Source organism: Colletotrichum fructicola (assembly GCF_000319635.2).
Source record: "Colletotrichum fructicola Nara gc5 chromosome Unknown KSG_Nara_v1_contig09, whole genome shotgun sequence".
Taxonomy (NCBI): domain Eukaryota; kingdom Fungi; phylum Ascomycota; class Sordariomycetes; order Glomerellales; family Glomerellaceae; genus Colletotrichum; species Colletotrichum fructicola.
The window spans coordinates 866,971-892,867 of NW_027094059.1; the positions used below are offsets into that span (position 1 = coordinate 866,971).

General features: G+C 50.2%; 7 protein-coding genes across 7 annotated transcripts; 2 read left to right on the top strand and 5 right to left on the bottom strand.

The window, feature by feature from the left end:
• Window positions 1–5,104: 5,104 nt before the first annotated feature.
• On the bottom strand, window positions 5,105–5,548 carry CGGC5_v014523 (uncharacterized protein; the record flags this gene model as incomplete). Its single annotated transcript, XM_066153113.1, has 1 exon — window positions 5,105–5,548. One exon carries the CDS (start codon window positions 5,546–5,548, stop codon window positions 5,105–5,107), a length of 444 nt encoding a protein of 147 aa, XP_066007380.1.
• Window positions 5,549–8,129: 2,581 nt separating this feature from the next.
• Window positions 8,130–9,964, top strand: CGGC5_v014524 (uncharacterized protein; the record flags this gene model as incomplete). The annotated part of the gene is made up of 5 exons (XM_032029371.1): window positions 8,130–8,261; window positions 8,322–8,440; window positions 8,499–8,678; window positions 8,735–8,891; window positions 8,972–9,964. 5 exons carry the CDS (start codon window positions 8,130–8,132, stop codon window positions 9,962–9,964), a joined length of 1,581 nt encoding a protein of 526 aa, XP_031891055.1.
• A 510-nt stretch (window positions 9,965–10,474) lies between these two features.
• On the bottom strand, window positions 10,475–11,575 carry lxr3-1 (L-xylulose reductase; the record flags this gene model as incomplete). The annotated part of the gene is made up of 2 exons (XM_032029372.1): window positions 10,475–11,172; window positions 11,230–11,575. The coding sequence occupies 2 exons, from the start codon at window positions 11,573–11,575 to the stop codon at window positions 10,475–10,477; spliced, it is 1,044 nt and encodes a 347-aa protein (XP_031891056.1).
• A 1,349-nt stretch (window positions 11,576–12,924) lies between these two features.
• On the bottom strand, window positions 12,925–15,132 carry CGGC5_v014526 (Lactose permease; the record flags this gene model as incomplete). The annotated part of the gene is made up of 9 exons (XM_032029373.1): window positions 12,925–13,285; window positions 13,338–13,367; window positions 13,432–13,540; window positions 13,701–13,778; window positions 13,883–13,978; window positions 14,028–14,378; window positions 14,450–14,479; window positions 14,542–14,865; window positions 14,928–15,132. The coding sequence occupies 9 exons, from the start codon at window positions 15,130–15,132 to the stop codon at window positions 12,925–12,927; spliced, it is 1,584 nt and encodes a 527-aa protein (XP_031891057.1).
• A 1,238-nt stretch (window positions 15,133–16,370) lies between these two features.
• PaFS-0 (Fusicoccadiene synthase) lies at window positions 16,371–18,609 on the bottom strand (the record flags this gene model as incomplete). Its single annotated transcript, XM_032029374.1, has 3 exons — window positions 16,371–17,925; window positions 17,974–18,265; window positions 18,318–18,609. 3 exons carry the CDS (start codon window positions 18,607–18,609, stop codon window positions 16,371–16,373), a joined length of 2,139 nt encoding a protein of 712 aa, XP_031891058.1.
• Window positions 18,610–20,280: 1,671 nt separating this feature from the next.
• On the top strand, window positions 20,281–21,862 carry aclL-4 (Cytochrome P450 monooxygenase aclL; the record flags this gene model as incomplete). Its single annotated transcript, XM_032029375.2, has 3 exons — window positions 20,281–21,411; window positions 21,463–21,641; window positions 21,697–21,862. 3 exons carry the CDS (start codon window positions 20,281–20,283, stop codon window positions 21,860–21,862), a joined length of 1,476 nt encoding a protein of 491 aa, XP_031891059.2.
• A 173-nt stretch (window positions 21,863–22,035) lies between these two features.
• Window positions 22,036–23,343, bottom strand: gsfE (Short chain dehydrogenase gsfE; the record flags this gene model as incomplete). The annotated part of the gene is made up of 1 exon (XM_032029377.1): window positions 22,036–23,343. One exon carries the CDS (start codon window positions 23,341–23,343, stop codon window positions 22,036–22,038), a length of 1,308 nt encoding a protein of 435 aa, XP_031890857.1.
• Between the last annotated feature and the right edge of the window lie 2,554 nt (window positions 23,344–25,897).

Below are 25,897 nucleotides of genomic sequence, written 5' to 3' on the forward strand. Positions count from 1 at the left end.
TCGTTTCGAAACGCGCCTGGATATGAATCTGAAAGATGCATGAGGACGACATATGATGTCATGTGTTGACTTACATACGCCCTGCATTTTGGATGATGAAAGAACGTCACCAGCATCAGAAGCTCACTGTTACTGAGCTGCGAGGAGGTAATGATAGCAGCAGACAGATACGCTCAGGCTACGGTACAGAACACATGCGCTATAGTGCCACGACGGCGGAAAGCAGGCATGGCTCCCGGTCTCTGTGTAATCGAGACACACTCACTGACATCCTTTTCCGGCCTATGGTCCGTGTAAGCACTGCAAATACTCGAATTAGACGGCTATGACAGTCAAACATAGCAACTCTAGCAGACGTGCAATTACAACGAGGTTGTTGAAGCAATCTATAGGACAGGTCTGGAACGAACGTCAAGGCTTCATAATTACGAATCTATTTCCAATCTTTTCTGGAGAACTACGCGACTGCTGTTAACCAGCGGAAGTGAACTGCTAGGGACCATATCAATAGCTGTTCTACGTGGTCATTAGACTGGTGCAGTAAACCAGAGCCAACGTGACGCTGCTAAGACGCCCCAGTCCTAGCAGAACTAGATAGAGAGTTCTCCTCGACAGCATTGTCCCTCAGCTCATTCAAGCAGAGGGTAATCGAACGGCCGGATGACACTGTTGGGCTACTAAAGTCTGGTGACATCCTGTCCGGCACTGTTATATAGTCTGCGATGCGGTTGTGAATGATCATTGGGGCATGACTGGCAGGCTCCGGTATCGACTTCTGCCGATGGTGCTTGCGACCCTGTTGTTTCTGGGCCTCATATACGGTGGCCCAACAACGGCAACGACCTTGCGATGGGTAGAAGCTGACTCTGCGGGGAAGTGCCGTGATTCAATTAACCATCGGAATGGAGACGTCTGAGTCTTCTCGATAATCATTCAATGCCATCGTCGCTACTGATATCATACTACACGTAGAATGTTCTGTCATTGCTATACCAGATAGAATCTATGCGACACTAACACCTCTCACTCAAAGAATCTATTTACCCCCCAAGTCAATGACTGCAAACAAAACCGCAGTTAAACTGTACTGCAGTAGAGAGTGAATGCTCATCCCGCCTGGGCCCTAGAAAGATGTAGAAGACCTATCCAACGCACCTAACACCTGCAGACCTTACGCCCGGACCTTCGGCCTCGGTTGAACAACAGTCCTTCATTTGTTGTTGTGAAGCACTGCAAAGGTCGCCTGACATCTTGGCCCCTAGTTTAGCGCAGCATCTCTGTGCAGCCGGGGTGTTATCATCCCTTTTCCCCGGGGTCACAGAAAGACAGGTACAAGCACCCGTCACTAAGCTTGCAGTTTGCAAGAGTAGGAGACCGACAACAGGGGCGTAGAACTTCATTTTGACTTTTGTAGGACAATCTAGAAACACGTAAGTGATTGACACGGTCTAGGGTTACGTCACCGAACGCTTACATGAAGAGTTGTTCTTTGGTGTGTTCGGGGAACCTTGGGGGTTGGCGTAGGCAATTGACTGATGAGTGAGTGAGCCGAGTTGAGTAAGTGATTTTAAACGTGGGACATTCAAGCCTTACGACTTGCTTTTATAAAAGATGCTGGAAGTCAATATTTTCTCTGATTACACTATTGAAGTATATACTATAGTCATAGTAAGCACACATCTATGATGGGAGGTTTGTGATAAGCTGTCTTCTACCCAAGTGAAACTGTCTCCTAACTTATCCCATCGGCTGCCGTAAAACTGGGTCATCAGATTGGGAGGCCTTTCTGGCGTCAAGTGGAAGCCGGTGGGATAAGGAGAGTTGCAACCGGCGGCCCCGGCCTTGTTTGAGGTATTATTATCATTCTAGGCCAACCAAGCGCCAAAGCAAAGCGCCCAAATTCTGCGAGTAAGATTTAATAATCGAAGGATCTGGAAGTCTTCAGCTTGAGAACCTTATTTTGAGTTCATCTGGGTTGAGCTCCCCAGGGCTGAGCTGATACAAATATCGGACGTCAGCTGAGGCGAGACGAAACCGAACAGGAGTATCAAGCACCCAGAAAATGAATGGGTCTGCAACAGACTGTGGAAATCAACACCACATTAGCTTCACGCGTCGGCCCGCCATGGTGCAACTCTTAACCCGTGTAGCTGAATTACCTACATCAACATTTGGAGAAAGAAGAAGCTTCTTCGTCCGATTCAATCTCGTGTACTCTCTCCAAATGAACTCCGAGATCTGAAAGACCCTGTCTACTATTTCTTGACATCATAGGCTTTTCCTGCTCCAACCTGTCCATTCGACCGTCCCAGAAATCCCAAAACTCTTCAAAATCTTCAAAATCATTAAGAGCAGCCCCGAACTCCGTCATTAGTCCTTCCAAATCCTTCGCCAGATATCTATCCTCTCCCCCATTACCATTGTCACACGCATCTCCTCTTATCTCAGCCACTTCAAAGGGGTCCATTACCGAGACAAAGCCGTGGACAGCTGCGAAGTGTAGAATGTCGAAGTCCTCCACTCTTGCGTCGTACTCGTTGTGTTCACAGCACGTGTGCCGCATTCCAAGTCTTTCGAAGGTAAAGACTCGAATAACGTCAGCCGGAACGTCTTGATTCTCTTCAAGAAGGAGGCAGAGACGTCGTCCATGAACTGAAAAAGCTTCCTCATCAAGTCGACCACTATCTTTGCATGCCCCTAACCATCCCTTTGCAAGTACAGAAGCGGGAGTGCAGCCGTTTGGAGCACAGTAGCACTGACAAGGATCCCTAGGAGCACTGGTAAAGAATTTTCCCGAGAGTAGAGGAGGCTGAGGGGAGTATTGGACTCTCCTTGAGGTCCAAAGCCCGAGAAGATATGCTAAACGATGAATTACCTTGAAGTCCTCCTCATTTGTGTTCAATTCTTGGCCATCGCTCGCTTCCCTCGCGTGGGGTATTGGGGTAAAAAGGTTGGCTTGATGTTCGTCAAACCAGTCGACGAGTCTCGATGTTTCCCATAGATCCAAGTGCGCCACAACCATCAGAGGAGTGTAGCCTTGCCACATTAAATCAACCTCACAGAAGCCGGCCTGAAATAGTGCTTCGGCTATGGTGACGGTCATGACTGGCGAGTGATAAATTGATCCTGGCCGCACAAGATCATACTCCCCCGGAACCCGAACGCCTTCAGCCTTTAAAGAGCCGATCACATCGTGAGCCTCTCCTTGTAGTATCATTTTGCGTCCCAGCTGAAAACGTTCCACCTCTTTGTCGGGAAGCTGGTCAAACGCATAGTCTCGCATAGACTTCCGTTGCTTTGCCAGCTCCTTAGCTAGTATCTCGCAGACTGTGGTGGTATGATGGCCGAGAGGAAACAATGCCTCACGCGTGAAAAAGCTCCTCGTATCCTCTAAGTTGATAGTTGCTCGTTTTTCGAGCAACAGCTTGACAGATTCGGCTTGTTGCCAAGCAATGGCGCATTGGATCGCGGTTAACCCGGTTTTGTCTTTCTCGTCAATAATGTCGTGGCACGCTTCTTGTGCTAGCTCAAAAAGCAATCTCAAACCGTCCGGCCAGTAGACAGCTATGTGGAGCGGCGTTTGATTGTGATGGCCTCTCTCGAAGATATGGTCGGGCGATGTGCTCATGATCTGGAGAACAGATGCTTCGGACTTCCGGAAAAGTGCACAGCACAGCTCTCCGTAATCAAAAGCTTCTTGGTTGGAATTGTCAATTGCCATTGAAACTTTCAGAACGCATCGCAAACTACGTACCTTCCAGCGAGTTGGAAAGGTCTCCATAAATTGACGGGAATACCCCCATACTGCTGTGGTGTGCCGACTCATATCCAAACTGGCTTGGACTTTCCGCATAGTAAGCGTCCAAGCCTATCAAACCCCTGGCCACATATGGAAGTGCGTCAGTAGAGTTGGGGAAATCGAGCTGTTTGGCGCAGCCGGTACTTAATAACCATCGTAGCGGGGTACTGAGGCTGATTTAGTAACCCCGATAGCATTGTGACCTCGATTGTAACTCACCCGTATGAACCAGTTCCATTAACCGGGACACCCATGTTAACAAGGGCTTCAAGAAACTTGAGATAAACATGAGCCATAGGCTCAGACCACTCGCAGCAGATTCGAGAGCAGGCCCACTGATACGTGATTCAGAGTTAAAGGGTTGAACAAGCCGAAATTTGATTTGGTTTGGGGCCTGTTGACCTACATGGAGAAAGTTCATGTCATTCGATAAGGTATCCGTTGGCCACCCCTTTTGTTGCTGAAATATCTCCCTAAGGTCTGTTAGGATAGTCAAACACCTGCTCTCTAGCTGACATTCATTTCTCGCTAGCCTCAAGTCATTCAAGTTGTCAATCAGCAGGAAAGCAGGGCTATTTCCCGGAACGATCGCTCGAGCTGTGAAATTGTACTCGACTCTGTAATCGGTAACCAAAGCTAAACACCTGAAAACTGTCTTGAGAACACGAATTCCTGTTGCACTAGCTCGACTTCTATTGAGGAAGGCAACTGGACAGTCCCCCTTGTGATGAGTATCGATAGAACGCCGAGAAGCCGAGCGATGGCGCGGACTCGTGGGTTTGCAGGTGCATTTAAAACCATGGAATCGCGAAGATTGAAAACGACCATGATGAACTGAACCAGCTTGGGATGATGCGGCTAGCATGACCAGTCTAGAGGAAAACATCTCCCTTGGTCTTTCCAGCCTAGCCGGTGCTGCAACAAATTGAGTGTTTTCTTGTGTAGTGGTAGCAACATATCCAAGATGCGAAGTCGTAGAGGAACAACTCCCGTGTTGCAATGACGCTTGCTGCGTGTCACTGACTGAGCCAAGTACATGCAACTTCGATTTCTCGACAGAGCCAGAACACAGCTGTGAAGTCGATTTCCTAGTTAGGTTCAAATCGCTCTTCAAAGCCGTGATAATCTGAGACACAAGGATCTCAGGCAATTGATCAATAGCTTGTTTGATCTGCTGTAATGGCTCAATGGCAGACAAAAGTCTGGCATTCTCAACGGTGATGCTGTTGCGGAGCTCAATATTGCCATCGCTGTGTGCGTTCTCTCGTTAGGTCGTAAACCACCACCACGAAATGAGAAGACTTACTAGTTCAGAAGCTGAAGTCTCGCCGAAAGCTGAAATCGGAACGTCTCCATTTTAGCCTCGAGATCCTCGAATCTCTTCTTCTGGAGCGGGTAATGAAAGTGAGTCAAGGCAGCCTCCCAGCGCTCTCGCATGCCTTTGGGCTTGGTTCCTGGATTTCGAGAGTACTTTGTGCTCAGAGCTCTAAAGTCCTGCAAACAAATATTACAAGCGTCGTAACATTCCTTCAGAGACCTGGAAAGCGCTGGGTCGACCTGATCTTGCCCCTCCAATCGAGTGTCAAGCATCTTCACGAAGGTGGCCAATCTCTCTGCATGCTTACTGAGTAAAGCGATATCATCGTCCATTGACTGGAAGTCTTCACAGTAAGTCTTGAGGCCTTTGCCCAGTTGGATGCCCAAGGAGATGAGCCCAGCGACGCCGGTGGCAGCTGAGAAGTGATCCATATTCGGTCGTCAGCGTTGACCCTCCTCAGCACAACAGGTGCAGATTTGAGGTTGGTAGTACGTCCGTTGGAAGGTGAATGGCAAACCTGATGCCAGCGAAAGATTTCTTAACGTAGGTGAATGGGCAGAATAACCCTGGCTGGGCAGGTGAAAGCTCGTACACGAGGGCAAGGTATGGAACAGCAACGCAGACGAAGTAAGCCCAACGAAGCCCTGTGAGGGGTCAGGCCCAGGCTTCCACTGATAGTAGCACGTGTGTTCCATCCATTGGTTTTGGTGCGCAAAACAGCCCACCTGCAATAGATATTCTGTAAGCACCAAGTGTACTGGTTGCCTTGCCTACCTACCGAATTAATGCCGTGGCCAATCAGTTCTTGAAGACTGCAAATATACAAGTATTGTCGCGGTTGTCGAAATGGTTCGCCTTTTGCTGAAAAACAATCTGTCACTTCTCTGCGGGTTTCGTGGGAAATTGAGGCACGCACCATCGCGCGGCTCCGTCAAATGATCACCATGTCTGGGATCTTTTAGGGGCTACGGGAGCTCTTGAAGAGAAAAGACTAAACAATGAGACCACCTGCTCATCAGAGGATTGGAGGTCGTCGGCTTAGCCGAAGATAAGACAGCGTCTTATTCAAACGAGAGGCTAAGTGAGTACCGGCACGTCGGCCCTGCCAGGAAGCTAAAGCTTTGAGGTATATCTTGGTATACCTATTGCAGTCCCTTTGCTGGACGGTGCCCCGACTGAATTGCTTTTACGGCTGTTTTCTTCTATAGAGCTTCCTCAGTATGGTAGCACTTTTGGAATATCAACATCAGATCTGAGCGTATCTACGAGGTATGCCCTTAGTGGAGCACGTCTTAGCCCTCATCCTGGATGCTCGTCGATGACATATCATCATGACCTACAGAAGGGAGACTAGTCCAAAGTCTCGATACTTCTAGTTCTGCCATTTTGTGTCCTTTGCCAGAGTCTACATGCGGAGCTGAACTTGGACTGACATCTACTGTGCCTCAAGCTCCTTGAATACCCGTGGACGGCGTCAGTAGCCAGCAAAGCTCCCTGCTCGAGATTGGAGACCAGCTCTGTGCTCTCTCCAACCGCGCCAGTCTAGGACCCTGCCACCCTATTCTGGCATGCTAGCTGTGGTCCCATGTGCTTTGATAAAATTTGGGAATTCAGTATGTTAGATGTGTTGTTGACAGGCTGATGCTCAACTACGGTACTGTTGCCTGCATTGAGTCCCTTGATTTTAGCACTAAATGCACGTGGTATTGACTCGAAATATTTCACTGTAGACTATGCACTTCCGGAGTGTTTCATTCACGATATATCTTCCTAATCGAAGCCGTGATACAAACCGGAGTGAAGGGTACTGCGGTCATATTCTGTCCTTCGCTAGAACATAATCCTGCACTTGCTCGCACTTTCGCGGGAAGAAAGTGGAGAAAACACCTTCCACTAAATAACAGCCTGGATGCCATGCCCAGTCGAGAAAAGACTTTTCGACGTCACTGCAGCACACTGCCCCAATGGGAGGCCGCCTATGCGTGAAAAGCGGCTAGCCAGACCTCCAAAGTAGCAACGGTCGGTTGAGCATTAGCCGCTGAACTACTTCTGAGACAAAAGAACTTCGTATTGAGAACCAACGCCAACGAGCTGGGCCTTGTGTGTACGGCCTGGACAGGTTCCGCTGCAAGCTTGCGGCGCAGCAGCCACTCATGTGTCACTGTCACTCGGAGACGCTACTACAAAAGGAACAACACCTCCTGAATGTTTCGAAATCCAAACTTTGCAAACCATGGGCTTGCAAAAAAAGATATCGACGTCACAAAACTTGCCCATGTCACTGACCTAGTTAACACCACTGCACCCCCCTGCATGTCAATGATGAGCAACAAGGATGAATTCTGTGCATCATAATGCCTAGGCCGACTGTCTTCTTGGAACGAGGTCCTATCAAACTCGAAGATGCGGGCAGCCTGAGACGAACAAAATTTGTGACGTTGTAACATAGGTACCTAGGTAAACAGCCTTCATACAAACGGTTACCCTACAACTGAAGAGCGGTCGTGGACTGATCAAAAGCTTTTCATTCAGAACGGTCAATGGTGCACGGGAAAGCCACCAACGATCAATATAGTATCCCTCAGTATACCAGGCTGACTTGAGAGCTGCAGTTGCAGGGGAGGAAGCAGCTCGAACCTGGACACTTCCTCGGCCTGCAACCACTCAAGACGATACGCCCCTGCCAGGCTGCAATGGCTGTGCTGCAGCGATAGTTAAGTCGTTCGGCCGTCTACGACGGCCGCACCAACGTGCGTGAGCGATTCATTCATGCATTGCGGTATTTGACCAAATGGATAGCCTCCCACAGTTTCTTAATGTTTATTTATTGCGTGAGCCTTCGATCCACGGAAGCCAGCCTGCGCCCACGTTACGACCGTTAAGGAGGGGCCGCTCCAGGACCTTCAAAAACAGAAGGTCATTGTCTTGATCATCTTTCATATACTGGAGTACTCAGCCTTGATTGCTTCCGCGTTTGTCCCCGTATTTGTACCAAACCCGTGCCTCCTCATCATGCCAGCACCTACGAATCAAACCGCTATTCCTAGCGTCACTGCCCTACGGGCACAGCTCGGCTACGGCGATGCAAAGAAAGAGATGTTCACCAAATTTAGGAACGCCATGGCATCCTCTCGAGACGTCTTCGTGAGTGATGGAGGACTTAATGGTAAAGATCTCATTGACTGGAAATCTCGTGACCAACAGAACGCGCTGTCGAAGATGGTTCAATCCTTCCTAGACCGTGACGGGAATCCACAAAGGTTTTGGCCAGATGATGGTGCACTTGATACCACAAAGCTCAAATTTTCAACGGATCAGAATAGGTGAGTGCTGCAACGAGACCCCTCGGGAGAGGGGAACTTCATTTTAACCAGTTTTCAGAATCAAGGACATTTTGCGACAACTCTTTTGGCGACTCAATCTTCAAGACCATCGCAACAACAAAAGTCGGAACCCACTGAGTAAAGGAAATGACGTAGGCAAGGGACTTGAATCCGGGCTCCATCGTAGTGACCCCATAGACGTGGAGAGCCACGAGGATGAAAAACCGCCCGGTCTGAGGTAGGCGATGAATGATGAAGTCTTGCTGTGGTATGAAGCTTACATAGGGCCAATAGATCGGCCAGAGAGCGAAGTCACACCTTGAGAGCGGATCCAGTTGACGAGGGCCCGAATGAGTCAGAACTTGCCGATGATGCCTCTAGTCGTTCGGTCATCTCAAGAGATACGTATCTGGTACCACAGAGCCCTGATCTCAGTGCTCAGGCTCCAGTTGTAAGTCCATAATTGTAACCTGTGAATGATGTATTCAGACTACGGGAGCACCTGACGGCTGATCATGAAACAACACAAAGCAGCTTGCGCCATTTGCAGAGATGACACCGTCGACAAAAAGAGCAAGAGAAGTTGACTCGTCGTCCGCGCGCTCTGAGTCGTCTGCAAAACGAGGTCGCACATCATCGACACAGGTTGCCAATCGCTCATCGACTAGACAACGAAAGCCGCGAAGAGAGCCGGAGTGGGCTACACCGGAGCAGTACTGGGCCGCCGGAGAGTCTCCAGAGTGCCCATCAAACCTGGAGTCTACTGGAAACAACCCGGGTGTTTCAGATGGTGCTACTGTTGCAACAGCCACGTCTTCGGTTCGGCCAACTGTTGAGTATGGACCGCAAGAGGACCCCGTCAACGATTTCATCGATGAGTGGACCATGCAACAGAACGCCGACACAGAGGTCATCCTGACGACCACACATGTTCCCAAGAATCTCGCAATGTCTCCCAATACGACTAGGAAAGGAGAGGCGGCTGAGAAACCGAACATGGAATCAGAGGTCTTAAGCGTGCATCCTTCTACTAGGACTCTCATGTCCGAACCCGTCGTCCCTGAAGAAACGGCCACCAAAGCCGACTCTCAACGCAGCGAGAATGCTGAATCGAACAGCGTCGGCCAGAGAACTGTTGTTGCGCAGCCCAAATTTACCTACACAATTATGACACACTATCCGAAATACAGAGAGCGACACTGGAAGCCAAAAAGAGGTTTCGGGCAAAAGACGCTTTCTGAACTACTGACTGAGTTTCCAGCATGGGTACAGCTGTCTGATGTGGAGTCACTCCAATTCCTCATGGAGACCTCAAATACGGAGGTAGAGGATGTCATAGAACTGGGACAAGAGAAGCAGTTTGAGGAGATGAAGGCGAAGTTTGAAAAAGCCATTCGTATGGAAATCGCCAGGGCAGCAAACAGCGGCCAAGTACCGGTGAAAATCAGCATAGACGTGCGGACCGGGAGGGACCCACAAGAGGAGGAGATGGACATTGAGAACATCAGGTTCTCATGGTCCTGATCACAGGTTTGGGGGCTTCTTATCTTGATTTACTAGTAGGTACTGATGCTGGTGAACACGTGGGTAACAGGGCCCACTGCAGGTTGCAAGACTTAGCAACAAATGTTGGAATATGTTGGCTTTCCGCGTCACGACTGTACGGGTTGGAGATTATGTAAAATCTTGTTTTCTGGTAGTAAAGTCAATCATTTTACCTGAGTCACTTTCATCTTACTGCTTAGGTAGCTGTTTAGGACGAACGTGCATCAATCTCAACCCGGCCGTCAACAGCGATGCTGCAGGGGAGTGGACGATTCGTCAATGGACAAGATTCTGGTTGTTCCAGAGGGTAAAGGATTCAAACTTCTGTTTCTTCATCCCAGGGCCGAGGGTCCGAAATTGAGACTGCGAGCTTCTTGTATTTTCCAGAAGGTTAGTGTTAAGATCATCTGAATTGTAGTTCACGGGCTTCGACATGTCTGACAATATTTTTTAGTCTGGAGTTTTGAATACAGAAAGCGTAATGAACTATCACCACGCAGTATGACCACCATCGATAACAAGCTGGCTTCCCGTCATGAAAGTGCTAGCATTGCTCATCAGGAATAGACCAGCACCCTTGAACTCAGTCGTCTCGGCGAGTCGACCGAACATGTTGTGGCCCTCCCACTCCTCCTTCAAACCCGGAACTTCTCTGAAGTTCTGCTCAACCATCGGCGTCAAGATGTGGCCGGGTGAAATACAATTGACTCGGATGCCTCCAGAGCCATCTTTCCTCATCGGACTCCATTCCATTGCCAGATTTCGTGCAAGCTGTATTACTGCTGCCTTCGAAGAGTTATATGCAGGCGAAAGCATGCCGATATTTGCGACGAGTCCCGACATGCTTGCGATCAGGCAGATGCTGCCGTGGTTCTTGTACTTGAACATGTTCCGGGCCGCGGACTGCGCAGTCATGAAGACGCCGGTGTAATTGACCGCAAGCATCTTTTCGATCTGGGGAACTGTGTAATCCATGGCGCTCTCGATTTGCATAATTCCAGCAGCAGCTATTACGCCATCCAGCCTCTGGTTCTTATCGGCGATCTCGGTGATGACCTTGTCAAGGCCTTCGGTATCCACAACATCGGCTTGTCTGTAGTGCAGCGATCCGCCCCATTCCGGAACGACACGTTTCGATGCCTCTGCGTAGTCTTCGTGGGGCCTTTCTTGCTGATCAAGACAGTAAACTGAGACATCGTCAGATACCCATTACTGCAAAGTCATGCTGACATCACTGGACCTACCCTTGCCGCCAGCTTCTACTAGCGCCTCTGCCAGGCTCAAGCCAAGACCCTGCGCCCCACCAGTCACGATAAACGTACGGCCTTTCAGATCAAAGTCGGAAAAGCGGCCGCTGCCAAAGTTGGTACTCCGAGGTGGCTTGATTTCGGTCGCGGGGTGGTCGGTTGGCTTGGGGTTCTTGGGCTTAGCGTGATTCCGGGATTGCGTGCTGTGAAACGGTCGGCGCGGATGCAGAGGTTGCGGTGCGGAGAACTTCCGGGTGATGGCTGTCGGTGCGACGAATGTCGGAGACGGCCCCACATGGGCCGATATCGCGGCGCCGCGAACGGCTCTTGCGATCAATGACATGTTGTTTTGCAAATATATGGGAATGAATAATGATACGTTCTCTTGTATCAGTCTGGAGTAAGGGCGAAATTGCTGAGATTTTGCAGCGTAGCAAGCTGTAGTCGACAATGACGATATTAAATACAGGTAAAGAGCATCGTGAGCATTATGAGAGTGTGGCTCGGGGCAATTTAATACTGCACTGCTCTTCAAATTTGTGGAGAGACTTCACCGCCAAGGCAGAACAAAAAAACAGGTATGAAGTTTGAAACAATTTAATGCCGTCTGTTTGACTTCAAACTGCCTGAAAGCGAGCCGATATTCGAATTGACGTGCTGTTGTCGTCATCCCGAATCGCCGGAACCCAACAGCTGTGCGACAGGAACAACAGGACCTGCCATGTTGTTGTGTGACGGGCCAGCTATTGTTGGCAAACATCCCACGCCGTGCCACGCCGCGGTCAGGTGGATGCTGTGCTAGGGGGCCGGAATAAGTAAAGGAGCAGCAGCTCCGGCCTGTTGGTTCGCTGCACGATAGGAAGGACGAGCACGGGGCTGAAGATCATCTTGCGCAAGTTGGCAGGGCGTCGGATATGCGGTTCATCAAACGATGGGAATCCCTGAAGATGACGCGGCTGACACTAGAGGCGAGGAAAGCTGCAGATACCAAGCCACAGGTACTATACTACCCTCTGTCGATCATTGGCGTTGCCCTGAGAAAGTAACATGAGGACCAGGAGCACGGCAAGGTCGCATGCATACTTCGTTTGACAGGCTGACTTTGTGGGATGGGAGGAAGATCGTTCAGTAATTTGCCTCTTTCGCACATGTAGGATTTACTCATAATAACGATTTGATGGAGAGCAAATCGGGTCCCTTTCCCAGACAGCCCTTCCTGGTTGTTAATAGGTGGCCCAACCCTCTGATTGTCTCACTTGAGCGACCGCGAGCTCCACTGTACCCCTGGTTCGCGTGTCTACCTGTTTGCGCCCCTGAGCTATTACTGTTAGACTTTTGCAATCGTCCGGGAGATGGACTTGTAATTGCATTTTACCATACAAACTCATACAATTTTGAGCAAGGACATCTCTGAGAATTACATGCCGGAGAGGCTTTCGTGCGGAGCTAACCTCCGTACAATGTGGGTCCACTCGGCCCGTCTCCGCGGTCCCCCGCAGGCCGATGGCAAATTCGAGACCAGAAGTTGACGTCACTCTGGATCACGCTTGGTCAACACGATAAGATTGTCGATCAATTTTGGTGTTTTTACGTGAGCTTCAATGAAAATACCCAAAGAAAGTATCGTGACCATTCGATTACCGCATCACACATACTTCCGCTAAACCCCGAACTTCCGACCACTGATCACCGCTAGACCTTCGTGTCCCGCGCTTCCTCTCGGGAGCCACCACGCGTGCCCACATCTTCGAGTTCAACTTGGAGCACCTTCTGAGTGTTCTTCTGCACCTTGTCCTGCACTTCTTTGCCCTCAAACATGAAGCTGAGCTCTTCGAGAGTTCGGCCGTATGTCTCTGGGAAGACGAAGTAGACTGTCGCGATCTCAACGAGGATCCAAACGCAGTACACGCAGTAGTACTTCCAGCCGATGCTGTCTAGGGCAATCGGATTCACGTAGGTGTTGAAAAACACAGCGAATCTGACAGTAAGTTGCTCAACGGCGATACCTTGAGACCGGACGGTGTACGGGAAAATCTCGACCATATAGGTATATCTGCTGATGGTTAGAGAAGTCTCCGCAGTCTTTTCGGAAGGGTTTGTCATACGTGAGAGCATTCCAGCCAATGTTATAGAATCTTAGAGTAAGCGTTAGCTGGCAAATATTTGAGCGAGATGTTTGGGTATGTCAGCTTGACTCACGGCGAGTAAAGGTAGATGAAGACCAGAACGGGAATCGCGGCTGCTTTAGATCCGTCGATTGCGAACCTAGCAGAGGCAATAGTCCAGACGGTGTAAACGCATGCAGTGCCTGTTCGAGTCCATTAGCATGATGATGAATGTCAATGCTCACCGGCCTTTGAAGAGGTTCTTTTCTTCAACATGATTCGTGACGGTCTCGTATGTATCAAGCTTCAACTACACCGTGGACTCTGCGGAGAATTGGGAGATTTTCAAGCATGGCTCCTTACCGATAGTACAAATGAGGAACATCCTTCTACGGGGGAAGCGTGGCGCAATAAGAGCGATCGGTGTGGCGTTTATCAAACCTGTATAGTCAGTATCAATCTTGCAAAAGGAGCAGACACAAACGCGTCATCAACGATCAAGTAATTCATGAATTTCATGCTCATATTGGGGAAGGGGAACATACCCCAGCAGGTGTTACTAAGGATGATCTTCTGGACAGTTCGGTTGTCGGTGATTCCGACAAGGTTAAGAATCTTCTTCATGTAGAAAGACAGGAGGCCTGCGTATTGTTAGTACAGATTCCAGATCTGCGATTATCTCGATCATACCGTTTCCACTCCACTGGGTGAAGAAGCCGACAATGCCTGCAATCATGAAACGTCTGCGCATGGCAGCATCTCTAAAGACATCGCCCCAAGCGAACTTGCTGGCAACCGCCTTCTCTTGTTGAATGGTGGACTGGATTTGGGCGTATTCAAGACGCACAAACTCATCGCCGTTTTCGCCTTCACTGTGGTACTTCTGCAGGATTGCAAATGCTTCATCACCTCGGTCTTTTGAGATGAGCCATCGGGGCGACTCGGGGCAGAAGGGCATGAAGCAGATCTGGCACGCGCTGGGCACTAGCTGAAGAAGACTTGGGATTCTCCATGCCCAAGTACTGGTCATTTGAAACGTGCCTTTCAGGTTTCACGTCAGTACTGGATCCTACTTCGCTTGGGTACCTCAAGAGTGAATCAGAAGCACGTACCGTATGTCACGCCTGCGGCAATAATCGCTCCTGAAGAATGGCTTGTCAGTACACCCGGGCTTTGCTGACTTCTCGTCTCTATAATCACTTACCCACGAACCAGGAAGCGTTGAATAGACTCGTCATGATGGATCTTTCTTTGGCATATGAGAGTTCTCCCAGCAGAGAAGACGCGTTGATGATCGCGAACGGGATGCCGAAACCAAGAACCCAACGTGAGGCCAAGAACATGTCCTGGTTTCGAGAGCCAGCCTGAAGACCCGCTCCCAAAACCATGATCCATGAACCAAGGAGGATTGTGCGACGACGGCCGAGGTAGTTACTCGCAATAGGGACGAAAGGAATAGCCATGAGAGCACCGAGGGAGTACATGGCGTTGAGAAGACCGAGTCGAGAAGAATTGGGGCGACCAAAGTCTGTATAGGAATGTCAGCTGCTTCATCACGGCTGATGGTCTTGAGGCAAGAGGACGGCCTACATTCAAACCATGATTCCACGGCTTGAAGACTGTTCATCATTGAAGAGTCAAATCCGGAGGTCCACTCCACGCCGAGACCGGTCGGGATGAGGATAAGGTACAAGAACCTCAGATTCGGCTTTTTGTACCATACCTTCTTGTCGTTCTGCGCGATCCGCGTCAACTGCGGATCGACGTGTTCTTCTTTCGCGCCGACGATGGCCATGATCTGTTGCCGGTAGGTTCAAAACAGGATGAGGGGCATGGAAAGAACCCGATGGTAGTTCGTTTGAAGGGGAACATCGAGGTTCAAATACCGACCACCGTGCAGGATCTTCAGTGACCCTGGTTATCCGCGCTGGATGTGAGTTCAAGGTTCCTCCGACCGAGCCAAACCCCACGAACGTGGTCAGACATCAGACCATCAAATCACGGTCAGGAACCGATATTGGAGTCATCTTTGCAGTTCGCCCAGCCTGGCGGGGGAATACTACCGTGGCGTGCGGGGTTGCAACCCACGCCGGGAGGGGGGACCCCCGAAACCGAAATCCGGGGAAAGTAAGACCGAGGCACGGCCGAAAACCAGGGTTCATCGGGACGAGGAGCCAATTCGCCGGCGATTTAAACTGCCGGATACCAATAGAGGTTAGAGATGGGATGGCAGGCTAATTTGCGACCCCACGAGACTATGCTTGGCGACGTTGTGCAACGAGCAGCTTGAGCGAACTTTGTTTTTCTTACCCAACGGGTTGGTCTGAAGGTCAGCCAGCATCACCTAATTATGAGATGAACTCCACTTCGAATGTGGACGGTGCCACATTGCTGCAGGAGTAAGCATCCATTAGCCGCTTGAGAGTGAGATGGCAGCGAGCAATTCCTTGGTAATGCGACGAGCAGCTACGTAGAAAGATCAACCAAGGTAGAGGCACATCAGAAGAATTAGATAGGACAAATAATCAAAAATGATTTGGATACCATCACGGAGGGTGAGATGCCTGGAAAAGCCAAAGTATTTGAACGTGGGGTTATGATGAGACAACCTTGGACACCAATAGATCGGCGATGACATGGTAAAGGCGTGCAATAGACTCAAATAAAAGGGAGCATTCTTGGCAAATTGAGTGAAATCATAGCAATACAAAGTAGCTCAAGGTGGATACCGGCATTGAAGACCAACAGACCTCGATGGGCTCACCTCGATGGTTTACCTCGATGAGCTCACTGCAACCACTGGCCATCTTCTCCAGGTCGCAGACGGCTGGGGACAAGCCAGACAAGGTCTATCAAATACGGCAGAAACTGGCTTAATTTATCACGACCGTTTGCTTGGCAATAGCCTGATGTTAACATTACTGAAGCTTGCTTTACCATCAGCTACTCGGGGAACAGCGCAAATGCTTTTGAACCTTCAAATAATATCCAATGAAAGTAATCTCGACGAGGTGTAGTTAACAAAAAGAAAAGCTACGCTCCTAATGGTACAACCACGGCGCCCTTGTTTGGCTTCTCGTTCTTCACACTAAGAAGCTTGAGCAGAAGGTGCATCTGAGGGTTCTCCTCCCTTGTGACGGCCTCCAATCTCCTGATCTCAGCCTCGATCTCGTCTTCTAACTTATTCAACAGCTCCCAACAGGCATCAAAGCTTCCTGCTTCTTGCAAGTACTCGATAATCTGAACCTTTCCAACGCTGGGCATCGGACCTGAACATCCAGTCCTCTGCCTGAAGAGGCCCATAATCCGGTCGCGATACTTGGGGCTGTTCTCGAGGCAGTGGATGATGAGGTACGAGAACTTGCCCTCGTCAAGATCCTCACACCACCCCTTCTGGTTGCTGTATTCCCGAGAATTGAGGTTGAGGTAGTCGTCTCGGACCTGGAAGAAGCGGCTGACCATGGACACAAGATCATCGCAGACAAACTCTTCATTTGACTCTGGATGGCAGAGGGCGCGCATCATCCTCACCAACATCCGGAAGAGTCCGCCGGTCTTGAGGTCAATCATGCTAAAGTACTCCTCCTCTGTCGGCCATTTAAGATTATACTTCCAGTACAGATCCCAGCTTTGACCGACATGCAGGTCATCTAGCTCCTCAAGGAGCACCTTCATCAAGGCGGCGTTGCCAGTAGCATGGACCTCTTGCACGACACGCACGTACAAGAAGGTGGCACTATTGATGGACTGGGCTTCGCCAAAGATCAAATGTGTCGCCGTCTTGCCGCGGCGCATGGGCGAATCGTCTTGGATGTCGTCAAGTATCAACGACGAGTTGTGGAGAAGATCGATGACACGCTTGACTACCGCCAGCTGTGCAGATGGGACCTGACACCATTGGTTCATGGCATCAATTAGGGACGATCGAACGCCTTTTGACGGCATGCCGCTGACGTAGTCGATGGGCTCGTTGATTGCCGCCGGGCCCAATTTCGGGACGTCGAAGTAACGCTTTCTAAAGTCGTCTGAATGTGAGCTCTGGCTCGTAAGTTCAGTACCGCTTCCCGAATTCTCGTCCATTGAATTCTCGCTTTCGGTGCTGGCAACACTTTCAGCAGAACCTTTCAGGGTCATCTCCTCGAACTTGACCTCTACGGGAACAACGGATGACCCGGGCTTGTCCGTTGGCAGGTGATATCGAGGGGAGTTGGCGCTCCAGAAACTGACACCAGCCGCCATCGAGCCTGCAAGTTCGACTCGCTTGCGCAGGTAAAGCCGCGCTGAAGGGTGGCTTTGGTAGAACTGCGCTCTCAGCTGAGAGTACTCAGCCTCGTACCCCAGAATGAGGTTTTTGATGCGATCCTTGCCTTCCTCGGCCGTGACGCCCTCTTTCCGCATCAAGACCGCGACGGCGTTGGTTAGCATGTCGATCTTCTGGTTCGCTTGGAAGTACTCGATATCCCAACTCCAGTAGTCATTGTTGAGCATGGCGGCCTTCTCAGCAGCCCATACAATGGGCCGGATAAGCTTCTCCTCATCATCTGAGAGCTTTTCTCCAAGCCCGAAGACAGTTTTCGTCCAGTAGATGCTGCTCATGTTAGCGACAAAATCCCAATACCGGGGCACGAAGACTTACTCAAGGCCTGCACTAAGCCTTCTGAAGTGAAGGTAGTCCTCCATCGTTTCCCACTCAACACCAGCTGCTAGAGGAGTCCAGCCAGCTTTGCAGCTCTTGACGAGGTCCAAGCCGAGGGCTGAGTCTAACCTCATGAAGTCGAGCATCACACGAGCGACCAGCTTCTTCTTCTTCATGGAATCCAAGTCATGATCGCGTTGGGGTGTCTCTCCAAGCGAATCGGTCATGGCTCCTGAGAAACCGGCCCATTGCTCTTGAGCGACCTTGTCGTTCTCAACCTCTTCGGTTGCATCTGATTTCTTAAGTCAGTAAACCTTCTCGGAATGAAAAGCTGACAGACATACCGTCGATCAAGAAGAAAAGATCCGTAAGATAAGATATGGAATCCAAGCGTTCGGGAATGGTTTCGCAGTAGATCAAAGAGCAGAAGCTTCCCACTGGGGAGAATGACACTCTATTCGGGTCAATGTTTTGGTTACCGGTGTGCTCTGCCCAGTCCTTGAGCACGCGAGAGGACGCAGCATTCGCAAGATCGTCGCGGTTGTTGATTCTGACTGGCAAAGTTGTGAAACACCCAGTCCTCTTGACCGTCTCTGGATCAATAGGAATCGAATATTTCCACATTTCTTCGGCCATCTTTTGATGAATTTAGTAAGAAGAGAAAGGATTGGTGGTAGCGAAAGAGGGCAATGGACTTTGGCGATCGATCTTTTGCTGGAGTGCAACGCCTTTGTATTTTCACACTTCAGCGTCTCGATGTCACTGTTGTATTTACGAGCAGCGATGCGTCCTCTTAATATACCCCATGGGTGGCCCTAGACGTTTCTCCGTTAGCCATTCTGGCCCTCGTCATACAGCAGTCAAAAAGGTGTGCCCATAGTGAAAAAGAACTCAAAGAGGAGAAGGGCTTTACAAGCAACGACCAGTGTGCTCTGCGCCGAGGTACAATATACAGCAAGGTGCAGATATGGAAACGGACCAAGCAACCCTAATAGACATAATCCAAGGTGTGAACACAGAAGTACTAAACTCAGTACTGAAAAGACACAGAGGTCTGCAGAGAGACATAAGACGAGGTAAACAAGGTACAAATGACTTTGCACATTGGGTATTATGGGGCATGTATATGCCGTCTCTCCCGCCCAGGCTTGTAAAGTATGCAACTCGATTAGATATCACGGCATTTCCCGAAGAATCGGGACAGATTCTCATATGACTCAAGCACCATGAACGCGATATCCACGACAGGAGATCAAAGCACTCGTCGAGGGGCTTAGTAATGACTCGCGCACCACACGTTGACCTTTAGCGGAAAGATTACTCGCTGAAATTCTGCCCTGCTAGAGTCCGTTCACGAGCCTCAACTTCAACACCAGGGGTCCATCATGTGAATTATCGCGACCTCAACTGGAGAAGCTTGGTTGTTTACGGGTCAACCGTTCAATTGATGATGCACGATCCCTGATTTGCCCCTTGTTATCAAGGAGACACTGCAGGCGCACATTCCCAATCTGGGGTTGATAGCAGTCGCACTTAGAGACAGATTCCCCAGAAAATACTCCGCCTTACAGGGCACACGATTAAGTTCGTGCTCACTTGAAGCTTGTGCTGACCTCCTCTTGGCATCCTGTGAGTGTGTAGGGCCGATGTGACCAATTGGCCATACTACACGCGAGAAGCGTACCACACGGGGACCCCGAATGTTTGTGCCCACTTATTTTACCGCCATTCACGCTCGACCATATCCAAGAACGGGCGTCGTTCGCCGGCAGTTCACCACGTGGGATATATCAAAAGACTGGCGCTCTGAAGAACGCAGTTTGTCGATTCATCAACCTTGCCCGGCTACGCCTGATCGGCACGTTTCTGCCCGAATGGGTCGGCCGCATTGGACAGTCTCAATAAGTGGGATTCCGCAAGCCTACGGATTGTTCCGCAACTCATGGGAACCTAGAACAACATCGAATGCCGATTTTCCACGGCCAAGAAATCTCCTGGGCATTGGAACCTGGCCCTTTAATATCAATGATTCTAAAGAATAGCAACAAGTTTCTCTGCCATCCTGGTCATTACATATTTCCCCGTCAGTGTCATACGGTAGTCAAAAAGGTGCGCCACAGGCGGCAAACTGTGAAAAACAAAAGTTAGAAGAAGAAGGATAGGAACGAGCCGCGTGCATATAGACAATCGAACACCGGAGGTAAACTCGGCGCAGATCAAACCGCTCAGTAGGTGTTGAGAAGTTCATTTGGCAATGGGTTCTATGTGGCAACTGGCCGTCTGCGCCGTAAGTTACGACCCTCTGCAATGGTCTTGACTAACCAGGAGCAGTTTGTTGCATATCGACTCTCTATCATTATTTACAATCTTTTCATCCATCCCTTGAAATCTTTCCCTGGCCCATCGCATTATGCTGTCTCCTGGCTCCCAAAGTTCTACCGACAAGTCTACAAGGCTGACTACTGGAGGCATGCCAAAGCCCTTCACGAAAAGTATGGCCCAGTCGTGAGAGTCGGGCCCAACGAGCTTTCGTTCTCGTCAGCCCAGGCTCTAGATGATATCTACGGCGTCAAGACCAAAGGCAAGCTTGAGTTTCCCAAAGATGCAGTCTTCTATGACGTCCGGGGCACGCCCCTGAACGACTCAATGATCTCGGCCGACCAGCCGACACATCGCGCGCTGCGACGCCAAGTCGCACCTGCCTTCTCGGAAAAGGCTCTCAAGGCCCAAGAACCCATCATCCAGAGATACGCCGACATGATGATCTCGGAGCTCCGTGATAGGGTCCAGGAAGACGTCGACATCGTTGACTGGGTCACATTCGCTACTGCCGATGTTATGGCCGACCTGTCTACCGGCGAGTCGCTGTACTGCATGGAGAAGGGTGAGATGGATCCCTTTGTTGACATGATCTTGAACGTTTCCCCCTTCATTGGCCTTCTACAACTGTTCAACAGGTTGCCCTTGACCAGGCTGCTGTACAAGATGGTGTCAAGCCAGAAGGGCCTAAAGACGTGGCTTGAGACAGTAGATATTGTTGCACAGAAGGCCGAGAAGCGGGAGAAGATGGGAAACGACCGGCCCGACTTCATGACGATGATCTGGGCAGAGAATGACGACCGGGAGTCATGGACCAGGGATAAGATCATCAACTTTGCTCAGCTTCTTTTCTTCGCCGGAAGTGAGACGTCAGCCACGACACTATCCGTGGTCATGTTCCATCTCCTGACTACTCCTCACGCCTACAAGAGGTTGACTGAGGAGCTTCGAACCATCGAGAGTGACGAAGAGATCACCATCTCTAGACTCGCGACCATGGAGTATTTGACAGCCTGCATCGATGAAGGCATGCGCATGCGCCCTGTTGTTGCCGCAGTCATTCCGAGAGTTGGACCGCCTGGCGGAGGCATGGTGGATGGACACTACATACCTGAGGGGGTAAGCGGCCTGCGATTCCGTTCATACTTCCAAGCTAATCAACATGGTTAGACTACTGTGGGCGTACCGCAATGGGCAACTCATCACATGGACTCCAACTTCTTTGAGGCCAACTCCTACTTGCCAGAGCGGTGGTTGAAGTCTTCGGCCGACGACCCCCGCTTTGCCGCAGACCAGAAGGGTGCCTGTCAACCTTTTGCTAAGGGGCCCAGAAATTGCCTGGGAAAAGGGTAAGCCATTCCACCCTTCATCCAATGAGGACACAACTGACAGCAAGTAAAACAGCTTTGCTTATGGAATGATGCGCATGTTCCTGGCGAAGCTGATATGGCACTTTGATATCGAGCTTAAACCGGAAGATAGTGACTGGGACGTGAAGCCAAGCTTCACTTCCGTTGTGTTCTGGGCCAAGCCTAAGATGCATGTCAAACTGACTCCAGTTCAGAGGTAGTCGAGCTATGAATATGCTTCCTTGAAGCCCACATTAATCAACAATAACATTTCAAGGTCCGTCCTTCAATAGGTTTACAAAAGTGAGGCCAAATTCAGATGGATTGTATTCACTGCCCTGATAATTCTACCTTCTCTATCTCATGTGGTGCTTGTCCTCCGGCAATGATTCGTCTAGCAGCCGAGTGGCTGGGCAGCATCGACCTGCATGCTTGGCAACATGCCCAGCTTTTCCATCTCCTGATAAGACTCAAAGATACTCTCCATGGTGTCAAGAAATCCGGTCCATCCAAATCTTCTGGCCTTGTTCAAGGACACGCTTCCGAACCTGAGATAAGCAAAGTCTCCCATAAAGAAAGTATCCGGGTCTTTGAAGGGATCATGAGTGATTTTGCCTCCAGACTCCTTCATGATCGCATGCCAGGTCTCTACATTCTTCTTGTCGGCGGCCCAGTCCCGAAGAGTGAAGCTGGACTTGTATGACAGCGGGGGTCCGTAGCCCAGAGGGGTCTTCTTGCCCGACCTGCCTTCGACTGTCTTGAGTCCTGACTCGTCATCAGGAGGCGGCACCACGCCCTTCGCACCAAACCAGCGGGCCAGCTCGGCAAAGAAACGCTCCCAGGTGAACGGACCACCGTCTTGAGTGTTAAACGCCTGGTTCGCGCAACCCTGTTCGAGGGCCGCCCACTCGCTGAGGTAGCCAGTCATGCGGGCAGAGCAGTGGTAGTACTCATACTGCCACTGCTCCCAGTCTCCCCCGAATGCAAGGGACTCTCCCTTGCGTGCTTGAATGGCAGCGTAGACAGCGAAAGACCAAAAGGTATTCATCGATGCGTTCGAAGAAGTACCAATGACAGCAGTGGGCATGATGATGTTCCACGAAGTACCGTGCTTTGCGCAGAACTCCTTCAACATGTCCTCCTGAGGGTAGTAGAAGTTGGGCTGCAGGTGTCGCGGCTGGGGGTCAGACTCCAACAGTGGAGTCCGCACACGGCCAATGTGCACACCGTAGTTCTTGCCGCCGGTCTGCAGAACGAACCGGCTGGGCTTGATCTCGGCGAGCTCCAGGGCCCCGAGAAAGTTCTTGAGGAGCTTGACATTGCTTTCAACAAGGGCTTCCGCTTCAGACCAATCCTTGTGGATGTAGGAGTAGAAGAAGATGTGGTCGGCCCGAACACCAGCTTGGGTCATGCTCTTGGCGATCGAAGCAGGCTCCTGCAAGAAGTCACAGGTGACAATTTCGATGCGGGACTGAGCTTCAGGGGACAGAAGAGCCATCATCTCCTCCGGAGGGGGCTTGCGAGAGAGGCAGTAGATGGTCTTCCAGCGCTTGGGGCTGTCAAGGAGAGCCCTCATGGTGTTGAAGCCAGAGATGCCATTGGCGCCGGTGATGATGGCCGTAAGTCCATCGAGCGAGTCGTCAAAGGTCGGCAGGTTGCGGTGAATGCCGATTTGGCGGAGTTGAGAAGCTGAAGAGCTCATGATGAAAGAAGCAAGCTAGTGATGTTTAAAGATGAGGAAGAAATGGTTTGAGATGCTGATGAGAATTGTTTGAGATGGCAGAACATCTCAAGCTATTTATCATTTTGCTATCCTCAAATCTTGTTAGCTATAATCGAGCCGTCAGAAGCACCGTGTGTAGTACTAGCCCTCCCCCTTTTTGGAATTCCGGCTCCCACTACGACGCCCCGTCATCGACTTTTTGGAGTCTGCACGTCGGTACAGTGCGAATTCCTTCCGGATCGGACCCGGCCTTACAAAATCGGACAAGATGTGGAATTGACCGGTGTGGAGCAGCTCAATCGCGGCCTGAAAGGTCCACAGATGTCCGTTTCGGGCCAGTGGCAGAGCGGCGAAGGTGCAGTTTTGGCGCCGGGCCAAGGCACGACGCCCTTAACGGCCCTCACAGTGCTATTGGACAATTATGTGGGGCGGCCCCTATTTCATCCAGTCTTTGAAGAGAATCAGAGACCGACCTTGCTTCGCGCCGGGACTATCACGGAGTGGCGGCCTGCCCCGAAGTCCGTGTCGCGCGTTGGATTGGTAGAAATGATGTGAGATGTGATTTTGGAAGGGCTTTCCACTTGGTTTTGGGGGGCTTGACGTATCAGGTTGAGTTGGGGTAACTCAAGCCTACATGTAAGGGGTGCTATGGTGCTATCATGATCCATACCATAGTACAGGAGCTTGAAAACCACAAAGAATATTAGCCAAAAGATTTTGGCAGAAACATGACGATCACGAAAATAGTTGTTTGAAATTAACCGTGATGTGTTACACAACCTTGCTTTTTCTTAATTCCTCAGCAGGACATCGTGACGGCACCCCGCCGATTATCACAATTCTGCAGTCTGTAGACGACTGTACACTCTCGGCCATGCGCTGCGAGCTGATGATGTAACGTAAACTTGAGCAGACTAGGGTTTTGCGATTGCGAATGTGCTTGCTCATCTCCCTTGAACGCTCGGTTAGCTGATAGCCGCGGAGCCCTGTAGTGGGATAGCCGTGAGTATCCACTGCGAGTGTATCTCTTTTGAAGCAAGTCCTCAGGAGGCAAAACTTCACTATTTAATACCGCACCGCTTCCTAAAAGAATTACGGTCTGCTAATACTAGATTGATGCTTAGGCCTATTTGCCCCGGCCGGGCTGGACATTGTACTGTAACTACTTGGTACACTTGGCTTTTCGGCTCTGCATGCTTACGCGGCCACCAGTGGTTTTAAATCTGCCCATGCCTCGTCTAACAAATTTGCCATAGCTCAAGGTAGGATTGTTGAGGACTCCATGTTCCTCATCGCGCGTTTTCGCTTCGCCAAGCTGGTTGCTTGACTCAGGATGACTGCTACCGAGGACCGAGGCAAGCACACTTTACATACTCTTGGGCCGGGGTATGTTATCACGGGCCACGCCACCATGAGATTCTGTGGTATTATCCTGAAGATAACATACGGACAAGCTCCTAGTATCAAAATGATTACCAGCAAATCCTTAGTTTGAAGCGTTGAGATCCACGGATGGTAGGACTTGGTTGCCTTCCGTTAGCAATTGCCGTACACTATGAAGTAGGTGCAGCACTTTACTCTTCAAATAAGCCCATTACGGTCACGCAATAGCAGCAACTTGGTCAATGCCTGGGGTTAATAAGCAAAGAACAGAGAGAGCGGTGTTCCACCGTTCATGGAGGATGTTGAAAAGATTAGGTACGATTGCAGTCCTTCATTCACTCCGCGTGGGGCCTGACATACTCAAGAATCTTTACCTTGGATGATCACGTTCTATCTTCTTCCATCCGGCTTCTGATCGATGGCCTCTGGATAATTAATGTAGATATAAAACTTGCAAAAGCTCTCGCATAATCCATTCATGATTGCTTCTGGTCTTGATCCAATTGCTGTTTAATGTGTAACATCTCAGCTCGAATCGAAGTATTGAGATAGCACCGTTGATCTACATTTGAGCTGACTGCTTTAGCCAGTTGGCAGGGCTATAGACGGGGGAAAAAGGTAGTTCTCATATCGCAGTGCAGCTCGGTAAGACAACTTCATTTAGATGTAATTCTTGCTTTCAGACAATGGCATAATTTACGTCCTTAGGAGAGATGGGTGTTGAGGCAAGCCACCATTTTGGCTTTGCGCCACGTGTGGCGTTGCATGAGGACAAAAACGCATTCCAGGGCCAATCCTGGGCGACTCCGAGGTGCAATTTCCCTTCCTGCCACCCCTCGAAAGACTTTGGAGAACCCCTGACGTCCGTTGATTGCCGCGCAGACTGGCTCTAGTAGATTGCCGGTCCAGATATCAGACCTGGTAAGGTCTTGAAGTTCTAGACTTTATCACGCAGTGATATGTGGCCATTGACACGTTGTATGTAGTTCATATGGTACGCGGCAAGATGTGCCGCATCTTAATGTGCGCGACGGACACACCCGGTACTACACATGAGTGCCTGCGTTAGCCCTTAAAGTTCGAATAAGCTTCCAACTTCCTTGAGGCTGACAATCAGGTTAAATATGGCCGTACTCGTACCTTTTCAGCA